General features: G+C 51.8%; 3 protein-coding genes across 3 annotated transcripts; 1 reads left to right on the plus strand and 2 right to left on the minus strand.

Moving 5' to 3' along the window:
- Positions 1-283: 283 nt before the first annotated feature.
- Positions 284-3,536, minus strand: PC9H_011324 (uncharacterized protein; the record flags this gene model as incomplete). The annotated part of the gene is made up of 10 exons (XM_036780809.1): positions 284-322; positions 517-927; positions 1,144-1,234; positions 1,688-1,769; positions 1,820-2,407; positions 2,479-2,497; positions 2,821-2,928; positions 3,000-3,068; positions 3,286-3,425; positions 3,512-3,536. The coding sequence occupies 10 exons, from the start codon at positions 3,534-3,536 to the stop codon at positions 284-286; spliced, it is 1,572 nt and encodes a 523-aa protein (XP_036626664.1).
- Positions 3,537-4,554: 1,018 nt separating this feature from the next.
- On the plus strand, positions 4,555-5,194 carry PC9H_011325 (uncharacterized protein; the record flags this gene model as incomplete). The annotated part of the gene is made up of 2 exons (XM_036780810.1): positions 4,555-4,756; positions 4,806-5,194. 2 exons carry the CDS (start codon positions 4,555-4,557, stop codon positions 5,192-5,194), a joined length of 591 nt encoding a protein of 196 aa, XP_036626665.1.
- Positions 5,195-7,138: 1,944 nt separating this feature from the next.
- Positions 7,139-12,195, minus strand: PC9H_011326 (uncharacterized protein; the record flags this gene model as incomplete). Its single annotated transcript, XM_036780811.1, has 7 exons — positions 7,139-7,720; positions 7,773-8,213; positions 8,268-9,827; positions 9,891-10,409; positions 10,464-11,633; positions 11,694-12,027; positions 12,089-12,195. 7 exons carry the CDS (start codon positions 12,193-12,195, stop codon positions 7,139-7,141), a joined length of 4,713 nt encoding a protein of 1,570 aa, XP_036626666.1.
- Between the last annotated feature and the right edge of the window lie 3,117 nt (positions 12,196-15,312).

A 15,312-nucleotide genomic window follows, 5' to 3' on the forward strand; every position in this document is an offset into this window, starting at 1 on the left:
GAATCATATATTATCCACATGTACTGATCAACCATGTTCATCTGAAATTGCCATTGTTGACAATTTGTTGACTCTCTTGACACTCTATTACACTACTGATATTACGGAGTTAATATGATACATGTGAGATATCATATTTAATGCCAGAGTGTAAGTCTACAATATGAGCATAAATGAAACAGTGAGTATGACTGCTGAGCAGTGTTTTGAGGGGCTCCCCTGAGGCTCCCCCTGAATATTGATTAATATGGCAACTTACATGATCTCCGGTGCTAACTCTCATTTAGCTTTGGAAGCTCCCACGTGTACAAGTGAGGAAAGGCTGATTGAATTGAATTAACATTGAATACAAAATTAGATTAAATTAAATTAAAATTAAACAAGATCCCGAGATTCCGGATGACCGGCTACCGGCTACAACAGTAGCCGTCCACTTAAGGAAGCGCCCAAAACCCCCACCCAAATAAAGAACGGTTCCTTTCATTTCATTACAGGACCCGTAACCCCCCTGCTTACCCTAACGGCAGAGTCCCGCAAATATCCAATCACTTCCAAGGTCTTCAATGAGGTCTTCATCCAGCCCAGCAGCAACCGCTCTCTAAAGGACTTCAGATTACATTTCTGGCAATCCAAATTCAGCGCCGGTCCTGCTGGGACATCCTCCTTCTCTTCGCAGATTAACACCCAGAACCATGAATTGATCTTGCAGCGCCCAGCGACGAGTATCGCAACATCTACATCCTCGAGTTTTTCAATGGACCACGACATAGATGTATATCCAAGTTCGGTGTAATAAGCCATAGCAAAGGGGTTCTTGAGCTCCTTGGTGAGATCGGTGTGATGATCGAGCTTGATCAAGTCTTCTGGATCGGGGTCCGACTTATACCCATTGTCAAAAAGAAGCTCGCGACGCCACCTCTGGAAATTCTGTCCGGGCCAATCTAGCTCTAGGTGAGCGATAATACAAGCCTTCAATGCGTCTGCTTGGTGAGTAGTAACGGGGCCCCAAATTCCTTGCCCGCGGCATGAGAGTAGCGCGGTAAGAAGAGAGAACTATGTCGATCAATTGAGCTTCAAAGTGCTTATTCTATCACGAAGCGTTGCTCACGATGGCTCGTATATGGCTTTCAAAAATCCCCTTACATCCTGAGCCCCGTCTTGTAGTGCGATTAGGGGGGCCCCATCGTACAACTCCTTGGTGAGGCGCTCCCCACGACGAACATGTCCGTGAACACTGTAGACTCTTGTGCGAACAGGGATTGGTGAACGCGAAAATATACTAGAATACTCTTGCTATTTTTGTCTGTTCTGTAACCGGTGGTCACCGAAAGTTCAGTTTGTAACAAAAAAACACTCATGTGACTAAAAGATTACCTAGACCTTCAGTTATGTCGATGGCCTCTCCTACTTGTCATCATTTCCGGGGGCGGAAAGAACACAGTTCCCATCGGTGAAGTACAAAGTCTTGTCGTCCACGCGACGACTCGCAGGTGGGCTTGTGGGAGGAGCAGAATGGCGACGTTTCTTCGTAGAGCCGCTCTCGCGTTTCGTCCGGGCTGGTCTCTGAGGAGTGGATCATCGAGCGACACGTTGAACGACGCCGTGTTCGGAGGGCAATTGAAGGTCTCGTTTCGACCCCAGTCCTCAGGCGTAAATCGTTGAAACAGAGCAATGAGAACGAGCGCACGGGGGGAAGTCGGCGATGAAGCTAATGCCGTTGGACCGCACAATGCCTTCGCGGTCAAAGTACCAGATGAAGAGACAATCGTCTACAGACTATGGGAAACTCGCAAGAAGACGTGAACGTGCTGTAACTCACCGATGTGAAGCAGATTGATCGTGTGCTGGATACCCGGGTTCTGAGATAACATCTCCAGCGCGTAGGCGGCACACCGCACTCGGCCATCGAAATTCTTCGAGTTCGAACTTTCTTTGCGCAACTCCGTCCCCTCTTTGTCGAAGCCGAGACACAACTTCTTGCCGCTAGTCAGGTTATTCGTTGCTTCAAGTTTGCGCTTCGAAGATCGAGAGCCGGTGGCCGGTGGCGTAGAGGGGGATACTGCACTCATGCTGGGAGAAGAACCACTGACCGGAGACGGTTGCACCTCGTCTATCTCGTTGTCCTGCTGTCTAACGTGCACACGCCTAGATGTCGTAGCGAATGCTTCTTTGATAGCGACGCAACCCTGCTCGCTGGGACTTCCGATGGCCTTGAACTCTTCGAAGCCGAAGAATGAGTCGAATTCGGGTTCGGCACCCTTGTCGGGGGCTTTGTCCAGGGCAGAGCCCAGCGCTTTCACTACATATTCGCCGGCCTTTCCTACATCAGGCTTTCTGTGAGCATTGTCGGTCTCCGTGTGGGACTTGAAGGCGCTAGGATCGAGGCGACGGTATTGCAGGTCTGTGGCTGTCGGCGAACGAAGTGGGAGATGTACGTTTTTGAGCAACGACAGGGCCTTGTTGCATAAGCTGACGTACGGAGCATATCGATCTCTGTCTACGCCAGAGAAAGACGTTAGGCTAGACCAATGAAGTCAGATTTTGCTATAGTTACGAGCACAACCAACTCGCTATTCAGAGAGTAACTTTCTTATACTCTCATCATTTGCCAGAGGCAATACTGCCGTGAGGCGCTGCTCAAGGTAATCTTGCAGCGCGTCATCCCTTTCCTTCTGCAGGAGGCGAAGACGGTCAGACGTTTGATCTGCAGTGCTGCATCTTCCAGAGACGGCGCCGCGAATGAATGGTCTGATCGATGAAGCGTACGAAACGCCCACGAATCAGTCACCTCCCTACTCGAACGCCAACTCAAGTACTCACGAAAGAGCCCCGCCTTGCATACCCCCTCTCCAAAAATGCGAGCACATCCGCAGTCTCCAGCGCGGATCCCACCCATCCCACGAGGAGCTTATCCCTGAGGCCTGAACGCTGAACGCTCCGAGTCTCACTCTGCGCTTCAGGCATTCCCGTAGGACAGTGAGCATCGGGACGAGACTCACAACGCCAGTGTCGGCGTGCACAGCAGTCGCAGGCCTCGCCTCGCCATTTTGACCCACTGCCGTCACAAGCTAGCAAAATACAAAATACACATACACAGTATAAACACAACCTAATCACGCTTAGGATGAGTTACCATCTGATGACAAGGTATATGTGCACCCACCAGTCTACAGCCCGACGGACACCATTCCCTCGTTGATGGCGTTCGCGTCTCCACCGCCTGCCACCACGTCTTTCTCCCAACCTCCTAGCTACATCGTACCCAATTATACCGAGCACACCCACTGGCCACCGGATCACCTTCGGTCGTGGCAGACCGGGGTCCCACCGCAGGGCCAGCCGCACACGCAGACCGAAGAATTCCACAAACAGCAGCGACGGAACCGCGTCGAACAGCCGCTGAACGGACACTCCGTAGCCACTCACTTTGACGCGCCACGGGTGTCCAATCGAATGAATACCTCACACCTCACAGCTTTCGGCCCTCAACGTTCAACTGGCTCGCACGCACAAATGGCAAGGCCCCAAAGGCTCATCGTGTATATCTCACTATTCGAGATTGGCGCACGACGCGGTCAAGGCGATCAACTGCGTCGGATTAAAGGGAGTGAGAGCACTCGCACGCAGGGCAGAGACGGGGTCGGCAGATCACTGACTAGCAGCGACCCTGCTCTGCCGGTGAAGACCCAAGCGCGTCACTCCGACAAAGGACGAAAGAAAGAAGCGCAAGGCATTACACTCGACGGCCAAGTGCTTGAGCGCCGTGAGCGCCGTGGGGGATATGATCATACGCCTATCCAGTGAGATACAACGTCTCAAGGGACGGCTGCGACTCTAAGAAACGTATCGGATCTCGTTTCAGCACGGAATCGTAGAGCACCAGCGCTTTGCGTGCAAATGGGGGGGGGGGGGCGGGGGTGCTGGGCAGGGGAAGTTGAGACCTTCCAGGCTCTTTCTTCGGGTGAGGATTCCGCAAACGAGTTGAAGTCGGGTTTGGCCGCAGATAGAGAAATCGATGATGAGGCCTTTAATATACAAAGCGCCCTTCGTCCGCCTGAAGGCCTGAAGTCTCGAGCATCTGCTGCAGACCTTTGATCAAGCCAATCCGTTGCCAGTCAGATCGTCCTGGAGGGTAACCACTGCGTACATCACCGGGTCTGCGACGTTGTGGAAATGTCGTGGCTACAGGCATCTTCAAATATCAATCGGAGGTCCTCCGGAGGCAATGTCGAGACCCCCATCATGGTAAGAGGTAGATGGAAAGAAAGTGACGTAACTCGGTTTACATAGCGGTCACATCACACTGTGACTGGGTTCACGAAAGGGCTCAGAAGGACGTCCACGCAAAGCACAACGGTGGCAGCGATCCAGAGAGTGTGTAGGTGTAACGAGCGGCCAGTTGAAGGCAATTATCTGAAGGTATAAGGACGACTTGCAAATCGTTGATACTAGGTCTAGATCTTGAAACCGCCATCGCCATCCATCGACATCGCCCTCGGTTGACAACCTCGAAATTGTCAATCGAATCCACGCCCCCGACATTTCATTGAAGAAATGCCCGCGTCAATATCGATCAGAACAGGTATTCGGTGGATTCATATCACTGCCGATAGTGCAGATGAGACAAAATGGGGAGAGTGGAGTGAACCGACGGATACAGTAGTTTTGACTGCATCGAATGGCTGGTTCTTGGATGTCCGATTTCTGAGGGACGGGGGGGAGTTAGATTGGGCGTTTGCAGGGAGAAGAAGTGTCAGTGAGTCCATCGCAAGCAAGGCTGCGATCAGTTGTTGATATGGGCGTAGAAGGGAAGATAACCAAGTTCGAGCATATGATTGATTCCAGAACGACGGACGCAGAAACTATGGTGGACGAGGGGGAGAATATGGAAATGGAAGACGGCAGTATCGTCGAAAGAGGGAAGATGGTAAACCCTGCAATAGGGAGTTTGATGCTTTACGAGGAGAAGTGGCGCGAGGAAGAGAGTAGCGGAGGGTTGATCATCAGACGCAAGGGCAAGCAGGATGTATGGCAAGCGATGGTCGGGGATTATCAGCTGGGATTGGGGAGATACCAGGACGGCGGGTTCTGGGCGTGGCAAGCTCGAAAGAGGGACGGGGTATGGCAGACGATACATTCCACGAAGAATGCCGACCCAGAAGACTCGCATTGGCTCGTTTTGGCCAACGAGTAGGCATGGAACGCATGGCTCTTAAAAGAGAAGTATTTAGTTGAAGACAATGAAGAAAAGGTTGAATGTGAATGATAGAACCGAGGTCATCTACGTTGTGATGTACAAGTTGCTTCAGAATCACGCCCCTATTATCCAAAGGCTTACGTTTTGCATAGTAGTGACGTCGTCATTGTTCAGAAGCTCTAGATCAACCGATGCTTGTGCCAGCTCCTGTGATGCGCAACATCGTTAGAAAAGCCTGAAATAGCCACTGCTGTGGTGAAGACGAAGTAGCAGCTCACGGGCCGACGTAGTGCCGTCCTCGTCATGCACCGACCTCAACCAAGGAGCCTAGACGGGGGTGTCAAGGGGATTACGTCAACAGATCTACGGCAAAAACCCCATCACGTCAGTCGTTGACTGTCCAGACTACTAAATGTTCTTCTGCTACAGGTATACCGAACACAGTAAGGTGGACATATATGTTCTCCAGCCCGAGGGACAGTTCCGACGAACAACTGTCCAGGAAGCAGCATTTAGTGGACGCTCTCTGCCCTTATCGTCGCGATCCTCCCAGACACGCGGGTTTGAGGCGGTGGTTGGGACCGAATAGTGTAGACTCGCGTATGGATGAGTCGCGAAGATGTTGGTGGCATCCTTAGGGAAGCATTCAGGGGGGAGAGGGTCCTCGTTCGTAAGTCCTCCATCCCTTCACACTCCTCGTTTCGTGTTTGCCTTCACATACATCACGATGTCGAGCTCGCCACCCTATGACATTCTAGCTGGCCGCAGCACTCAATATCCGGCGCATCCTGCAACACGATGCAACGAGAAAGAGGACGTACCTGTCCCATTGATAGCACCTGTAGTTCTCCGCCTCTCCCCGGCTACCTATCCTGCTTTCCATTGTCCTCGGATGATTCCTGACGTAAGTGCTGTTGCTGTCATCTTTCCCTAACCGCATTGAAATAGTCCTGGTCCAAGTACACTCCACTGGCTTGTGTACGTTCCTGTCCTCTTTTCTCATCCCTCTGCCTTACTGAGGTGCTGCTATTTAGCGCTTTAGCTTTAATTCCGATTGCCCATCACCAGCATCGCACGAACCCAACTCGTGCTTTTTTTGTAGCAGACCATCAACCCAGCATCCAACCGGTATCGTAGAAGCGGCGGCGACCCTTACTTAGCATTATCTATTGGGTAGACTGCTAGTGGATTCCTTGCCTGTCTGAGCAGATACTTACCACGATGCTGGCGCGTTCTCAGCGCGCTCATCCAGGAGCATGTGTATGCGTATGTGGCGTGCAGCGTCGTTGACCTATGTCAATGTCAATCCCCGCGCTTCCGAGGGCCTCATCTCCCAAGTCCACGTTCACAAAGAAAGTCCTCCGTGGTTCGCAACACTACTCCAAGAACCCGGGAGATGCAGCACATGCGCAAGCAAGCTGCTGACACTATCAATGCACGGCTATGTATTCGTCCTCATGGAAGGGTGAGTGGGCTGTTGAACCGTTGTCAAGTTGGACTCTTGACCTAGTGACACAGTCTTGCTTCTGTCAGGCACTGCCTTGCTGGGCGAACCTCATCTCTTCAGCGCTGGGAACATAGCTATAGGTCGTGAGCACACAAATGCGACACGTCGACGACGCCCCCCGCCGCTGATTGCCAACTATTCATTCCAGCAACAAGATTGTCTGGTTAATTTTTGTAACCGTTCGTTTGATAGATACAAGCTCCCTCGGGACGGGGACGGATACAAGCGCAGGATGTCATGTTACGCCCCTGTGCCATCCTTCCTTCCGCGCCTGCATGGAGCCTAGTCACAAGCTCTCCTGGCGTATGTAGCTGAGCCCAAACAACTCGCCGGCATACGCCCAAGTCCGGCTCGCTACGCATTGGGGGGAGGTAATTAAAAATAAATAAAATAAATACATAATAGGACAGAGGGTTGTGTAAGGGATTAACACGTCATGTACTTACAGACGTCGTCGCCTCATCGACCAACTGTTGTGCCGGCGCGACAGGCTTCCAAGCGATATTGCACGGCCGTTCGGGGTGCTTTGGGTTACGGCCAGCGCAGTTGACCTTCGCGCAGTCTTGGCATGGATTCCGGCAATAATTAACACCTCCCTTGCCTTTACATGTCGGCTGAGCACATTTCCGGCACATCCGAGCTTTGCGTGCGTGCAGACGAGGTTCCGGAGGTAATTGCGTTGCTTGGGCTCGACTTGCGGCAAGATGAGCTGTAGTAAGCTCGGCTGACAAGGTTTCTTCGAGCATCGGGGTTTGCTCCGGGTCTTGCTCGAGTGAGGATGCAGGCTGATGCAAATGTTGAAGCTGGGGTCCAGGGTTGACAAGAAGAAAACCCGCTCCGGCAGAGTGAATGGTGCGAGTCATCTCTGGTGCTGGTGGTGCGGCGAGTAGACGTTGGGGGTTGTGAATGGTGCGCTTAACCTCTTCGCGCACGTCTGATGTGATTGATTTTGTTTGTTTGATGTTTGTAAACTTCTTCCAGTCGCCGTGGTAATAGACCTTCAGTTGTTCGGGTAGCTAAGAGGTGCATGTAAGATTAAATGTCAAGGCAGTATTCTGAGGAGCATACCTTGTACGAAATTTCCTTTGATTCCTCGGCTTTGCTGTTCCAGAGGATCACAATATTGTCCCAGTTTGGCCCAGTTGAAAGATTTCCGCCGCTTTCACTTGCCATGAGCTCGCGAAAGAGATGCCGCTCGGAATCATTGTTTATTGGAAGAATCGGTTTGCGGGTGCCTTGGCGAGATGCGAGGAACTGATGAAGTTGCTTGTGATGGTGTGCGTGAATATATGCACCCATCCCGGCCTTGATGCGAAGTCCATCGGGAATAGGGAGGACACCAGAAACTTCCTTCGTTCGTTGATATAGGTTGCCGTTTATCCACCCTACAAGCATGCGAGGGCTTTCCAGGTAAGGATGGACAAGATACAGCATCTCTTGAAGCTGGTTGGTGATCCATATGCTGTAGTGGCCGCGGTAACGTGTTCCTGTACTATTGAATGTCCCGACCTAAAGCACACTGAGTTGAGGCATGAGCAAACGAAGAAGAGCCCCACAGCTTACCAAAAGATTGTGCCGTAAAATAAAATCAAGTAGTCGTGACTGAATGTGGCGGATGGAAACACCTGAAGTAGGTAGTCGTGACCGTAAATGAGTATGCACGCCACCTTCTGTCATGTTGGTCCCCCGCATGCAACGGTACAATGGCATACCAGACTTGTCCATTCCGAGTTGATAGTAGAGCGGTATTCCCGGAGGATCGGAGACAAATCCTTTCTTGATCAAGTCTAGTATGTTCTTCGCTACACCCCATGCCGTAGTATTAAATAGTGGTAGATGGGTTTTAGCATCCTTGAGCGGGCCATAGTTCTGGAACACCTGGGAAACATTCTCGAAGAGTTCCTCAGCCGGAGGAATAATCCGTTTGCAGCGTTTCCAAACCCATTTCGGCCGTCGTGCAACAAGATCTTCCCACAGAAGAGGTGGCTTCTGAGATGTGGCCCAAATGATGATGCGAGCTTGGTCGTCCTTGTCGGGTATAAACATAGCATCACGTAAAGCAAGGGCGAAGTCGTGAAGGAGTCCATGAGCGGCAGAGATGTAAAACATATTGAAGACATGAAACGGATCCTTGATGACTCGGCTTCTGATATACGGAGGCCATTTCGCGGAAATGTCTGTCTCCGAAAGTACTCGATCGCCCTCAGCTTGGCTCTCGCTATCCCGCTCTTGCATATGAGGTTCAGTTGGTTGAGTACTGGGAGCGACCTCATCACTGAGACTATTGAATAATAGTGTCCCAATGCCTGCAACCGATGCCATGTTGGGGTCTGGGGCAACACTACTTGAAGTGGTGGTATCAGTGGGAAGTTCGGAGTCGATGTTGAAGAGTTTTGGATTTATGAGAGTGGAGTCAATGGGGGTGCGAGTAATGGTATCGTCAGTATGGTGGATGGAGAAAGAAGTGGGTTGGCGAAGGTGGCTTTGAAGGCAAACCATATGGAATGGTGGAGGACCAAAACTGTCAAGTTGATGGCGAGTTGCTGTTCCGTTCAGAATGAAAGCCCCAGGAACATGGACTTTGGTGACCAGAATAACAGTTCGAGTTGCAGTGATATTGATACCTTCATATTGCTTGTCGGTTGCGTGAGGTGATATGGTTCCTTCGGCAAGCAATCGAGTACGGTCACTGCCAAACAGCAAGACAGGAGTGCCAGCAACTTCGGAGCCTGACAGCGCTGACGGAACTGGTATTGCAGATAACTTTTCGTAAATGACAAGGGAAGCGTAGGCGTCCACCGCGGCGTACTGAAGTTGAGATGCTGTGAGTGTCTCTTCTTCCCAGAAGGAACCAACTCGTTCCGGGAGATTCTTCTTGATTTGCTGGTTGAGTACCACAGCACCCAGGTCGGATAAGCTAACACGGGCATTTGGTATCACCAAACGCTCCTTGGCAAGTTTCGCGAGATCAACAGCACCTGAAAACGGTACACTGGACTGACAGCATTGTTGCAAGTATGCCAAATCTGCAGATGGACACCGTCCAACCTTCAGAATTCGAGGATTGGATAACACCTGTTTGAGAATCTCTGGTAGGGATCCACCGGCAAGCATAGAGCCAATCTACAATCACCAAAGTAATGGATGAGCCACAATACTAAAGGACGACAGGTTGATATTATTTACCTGGAGGATGAAGACCTTCTTTTCAAAGGCAATCTGTAATATAGCTGTCTGCCCACGCCCGGTAACATAACCCCGAGTAGACACCTCCACATTCCATTCGGAGTCGAGGCCAACAACCAATGGGCCTGATCTATCGTCTTGAGGGAGTGCATCGATGATTGTGCGCATAACATCGTCAATCCCATTCTTGCTTCCGTGGACTATGATATTGACATCAATAGGAATGGTGAACTCAGGAAGGTAACCATATTTCTCGATTGGCGTAAGATCGGTGCGCAGCAAAGGAAAACACCGCTCGAGGAATTCCTTATCGGCCATGGAATCAGTGTAGAATATGCTCGGTTGATCATGGCCATAAAGCTCCAAGGAGTCTCGCATTTGTCGCAGCGCCAACTCGAACTGTGAATGTGCCTTTGTCGCTACAAGATTACAAACTCGGATCTCCCCCTTTTCGTTGGTAACTGTTAAGAGTGCAACGAAGACCTGTACACCATTGACCTTTGCCACATGTTTTGTCAACTTCAATGAAAACACTATCAGCAGAGACCAATTAAGAAGGGAATACGACATCACCTTGAAGCTGTGGTCTATTGCACAAATCTGTCCAGTAAGCATAGCAGTATGCTGGTTGAGCTCATCCTCATGCTTCTCGATGAACGTGTCATATGTATCCCGAAGCCACATGGCACCCGGAACAAAGCCGTGAGCTCCGTCATTGCTGCGATCATCGTATGGAAGGAATGCCTTGAACTTGCGTCCAGTCAGAAATGAGCTTAGCGTAGATTGTACTGCGATAGTGCGAAGATATTGCAATTGAAGACGGTCATAACGTTCCAGATGTTGTACACGTATGGTGGTAGAGAACTGGTGCGCCCCCATGCCATGATGAAAGCAAGCACGCATCAAGTGAAAGAGTGATGACGCTAAGCCACTACGATAGCTAAGAATGGCTGGGAACTCATCAGCGAGGGAGGGAGGGAGCACGCTAAGAATGCGGAGATCCCAGCTACGGAAGTGGGCCTGTCTCTGGAAGCAAGCACATTGAGGGCATCGGTATCGATAGCCGATGATCCAGAAAGTTGAATCAAGGTCAACAACGCGGCGAGGATACCGAACATGATCGTGTCGACGAAGCCGAGCATCGCAGCTTGGATTTGGACAAGGAATTCCATCTTCGAGAAGCGCCATGGGGTCCCATAAAAAGAAGCGGTAGTCATATAAGACTTGTGGCGTAAGGGAGGGTGTTCTAAGGCGAAACCATGTCGCAGGTCGTGGAAACCAGAACGTTTGGTGATTTCGGTAGAGAGGTGGAAGACCGTCAGCACCCCGCTGTGAGGATTCTTCAAGGTGACGCTTGAACTCAGCCTTGAGCCAGCCAGGTAGGCAGCGGCTCCGAGACTTTGTGGCTGAAGTGGCCGATTGGGTACCTTCATCACCATCTTCCCCATCATCATCATCTACGTCGTCCTCGCCAATTCCGTCCTCCAAGAGACCAGATTCGGATTCGGTGTCATCATTATCGTCGTCCACGCATGCACGAAAAGGATCGTCACCAGGAATCAATGAGATCTCGCCTTGCGATGCTTGCAGCGCCGCCTCGTGGTTTGGCACAGAAGTGGGGCCTGGGGAGGATGATAGCATAGAGAGTGCGCTAGGATTGCGTGTGGCGCCGGCTCTGTCCTGCAGTGCCTCATTAACAGAGACATTTGATGGACCAGCAGTGGGTGTCGAGCTAGAAACCCGCTATCCATAGCATGTAAGATATTAGCCAAACCAATGCTATCTGAACGAGAGAGCACTCACCAATCCCGTTAATTTATACTTGGAAGGCACAGAGGCGAAGGTCAACTGGGGTTGCTTCTTTGGGCGGCCGACAGGACGCTTTGAACCCGAAGTTGTACCTTCATTCGGTGTCTCCTCACGTTGCTGGCGCTGCTTGTATCCAGTTCCGGGTGGGCGTCCCCTTGGTCGTTTCGTTGTGAGGGCAGATGAATCTAGGTCAGGGGACACTGTTCGCTTTCTCGATGTAGGTGTCTCGTTGATGAATTCTGCAGGATGAGGGTTTTCGATAGACAGAATAGAGGGGTTGATGGCTTCTTGGGTGGAAAATGACGGCGCCGTGAACCGAAATTGTTCGCTGACACAGAAAGGCAGCCTTGGTGAGGAGAAGGAACATAGGAGACGGTAGATTGACATACCTATCGGTGTTTAGCACTGCATCGAGCGCAGCTAGCCCTTGCAGCTGCTCTGGTGTCAAGCTGGCAAATGCAGCATCGTATTCGCTGTCATCATCGTCAGAGGCCATGGGTGAAGCGGATGGTGGAGAGCGAGCAGAGGGGTGGTCAAGTGGGTGTACAGAGACAAGCACGGAGACGATAAGCAGGGAGCCATTGGATCTGACAGGAATTTGTTATTGGGCCGATCATATTGCATGAGCCCTCTAACGACAAGAACGGTTGCCATTGAGCACACAATGGTTGTGAAGAAAGGAGTGTGACTCACCGTGCGTGGCCTTTCAATTTTTTCACCGTGGAATGCGACGCACTGGCTGCAATACTGGGTCGCGTCGCGTCGCGTTCGAGGAGAAGACCCTGAGATGATACCAAAAAGAGTTAGCACCGCCTGCTTACATCATTTCACGTGAGCTGACCCGCGTGGTTGTCGCGTGGACTTATTCCACTGGACTTATTCCTCCCCCCAATGCGTAGCGAGCCCCAAGTCCAAGTCCAAGCTCCAACGCTGAGCACAAGCGGTGATCGATGATCGCTCACTCTGGCTCCGCCATCTTACTTTTGACCATTTACGGCACCACACCCTGGGAGAAACGGCGCCAATTCTGGGTACGTGTAAGGTAAGTCTTCGCGTCTTTGCGGCCACGCATCTGCGTGCAGGACGTGTGTTGATGCTCGTTGCTATGTAGATAATGAATGCAACGGCGGCAGGCCTGCGTCATGCGTCATGCATCATACACCCCGATATGTGGAATTCGGAATGTACCCCCAGCTGACCGGGTGGCGGCGCGTGCGTGGCTCTCGTACGAGGACCATTGTTTGTAAGTATGAGACTGCTGCTGCTGAGCTTCGAACCTCGATCGACGTTTCCGGTTTACCGTTTCCGTATACTAGTGGTGCGTGACACTGATCACTGCTATCCGCATAGCAAGCTAGCTAGCTCTCGCCAGACACGAACTCACCTCCTCGTCTCTCATGCCCCAGGTGTCCATCGCGTTCACACACGCGGGCGGCCCTAATCATAACGAGGTATCGCCCCTCCGATTCTGCTACTTATGGCGCGCAACGCACCATACACTCTCTTTCTCATCACTGCATCACTGCATCACATCTTGATGTCGTGATGTCTCTAGCTGCGTTGGCTACGCGGGTGCGCTCTTTGGCATACGTACGTGGATGTACAGATACAGATACAGATACAGATACAATAATAATAATAATAATAATAATACTCGGGCCAGCTCACCCAATCTGGATCTTCTGCGCCCGCGTCAAAGCCTGCGCGGATGCTACATGCCACAGGCACCCCATCTAACCTAACGCCGGCGCGCGCGAACACGACGTTGACGTTGGGTGGGCGTGGTGGCGGGGCAGACGTGCAGATCATGCCAAGCCAAGAAAGCGGCGCCGTGGGGAGGGAGCTGAAGCTTCAAGTTACGGTCGCCGCCGTTCGTTGGCCGTCTTTGGGACACGCCATGCGCCATGCGCCCACGCTTCTGCGATCTCATGTCTTCTGAAGAACTCGGGGACTCCGAAGCAACGGCTGACGAGGGGATAGCCGAACCGGCAGGAAGCAGGAAGCAGAAAGGGCAATGGAAGCAATGCAATGATATATGTAGTGGTGATGATTCCGAAGATAGATGAAGGATGAGGGCAGGCCGGGGTACGGCATGGCATATGTATATGAAGGAGTGCATAAGCGAGAAAGGAAGTGCAGAGGCAGAGGCAGAGGCAATGATTGGCCGGTGGTCCCTTCGTGCAGGGATGTAGGATGGTGGTGGACGTCGATTGAGCGCACACGGCAGGCCGGCGGTGAGGAAGATAGAGTTCAGTTTCAACCATTGATCATTGATCATTGATCACTCAGCACCAACACCTACAGTACCAGACGGGAGTGTCTTCCACGCACGACAGGGCTGCAAGCGGTTGCGCACCTCCAAGCTTCAAGCTTCAAGCTTCGAGAGTCAGTTCGCTGCAATCCCATCGACTCCCCAGCCATCACATCACTATCGACGTACATCACACGCACGTCCCTAACGGCCTCACGGCCTAACGCCCTCACGGCGAAGGTCTTGGGTCTTCGGTGTGTCCTGTCTTACCCTACATAACATAACATAACCGGGTCGGGTCGCAACGCCAACAATGCGCACACGCAGCACACTGGGGCGGGCACACTCCCATCCCACATGTCGGCGGTGGGTACGTGGGTACCCCCAGGTCGGCTGAGGTGGGTGTGCACCCACAGAGCATCGAGTACCCGACTCGGGACTCGCGATCAGATAGACTTCTCTCCTAGCTCGAGCAGCATCATCGCATCGATGTAACCAGTATACTTCGCGAAAGGAAAATCCCTCCTCCTCCTAACCTCGATAGGGGTGATGTGATGCATGGGACTCCGAGTCCGAGTCCGTAAGACCACCAGGTCACTAGTGCACTAGTCACTAGTCACTGCCGACGATCATAATGCATAATGCAAGTGTCTACCCTTGGCCAAGAGCTGAAGGTGCAAAGTAGAGCTCAGCATATGATGAATCTGGGGCGATGCATCATACCAGTCGAATCCGCGGCCGTGCCTAACGAACCCCTGTGAAATCGAGCCGTAGAAGTGAAAAGGCCAATGCTCAATGCTCAACGCTCAAGTTAGCCGGAGAATCCCATGGCACGGTCAACGGTCAACGGTCAACGGTCAACGCACCGCCAAAACTACATTTGTGAAATATTATCGAGGGCGTCTTGAAGTGCATGAGCCATACTGCATACCAGCCCCCGCGAGCGAGAACTAAAATGTCCTTGAAAATGGAAAATGAACACACGTGTACTGTACCGGACTGGTGCTCTGTTCGAGAAGCTGGGGGTGAACGTTGAACGTTGAACGTTGAGGCGTGGCCGGACATCGGTCGTCGACCTCTTCAGGTTCTTCAGGAAGCTCTCCCGACCGCTGCGTATGCTCTACAGACTACATGTCCGCGCTGGCAAATAGTAAGTAAGCCTGGATTCGAGGCAGCACATGTATTTCGTGGAATGGAGAGGGTACCGTGGTCGTGTTTATGCCTGCATTATTGTAGGTGAGCCATGCCCGTCTGTGTGAGATGTAGGAGACCAGCTGCACTAGTTTCAAAGTCGACACCTACCCCTCCCCCTGAAGTCCGTCGCGTCGCTGGACCCGCAAGCAATCGAACGATCAATCACTT

This window comes from Pleurotus ostreatus (genome assembly GCF_014466165.1).
Source record: "Pleurotus ostreatus strain PC9 chromosome Unknown scaffold_9, whole genome shotgun sequence".
NCBI classification, from domain to species: Eukaryota; Fungi; Basidiomycota; class Agaricomycetes; order Agaricales; family Pleurotaceae; genus Pleurotus; species Pleurotus ostreatus.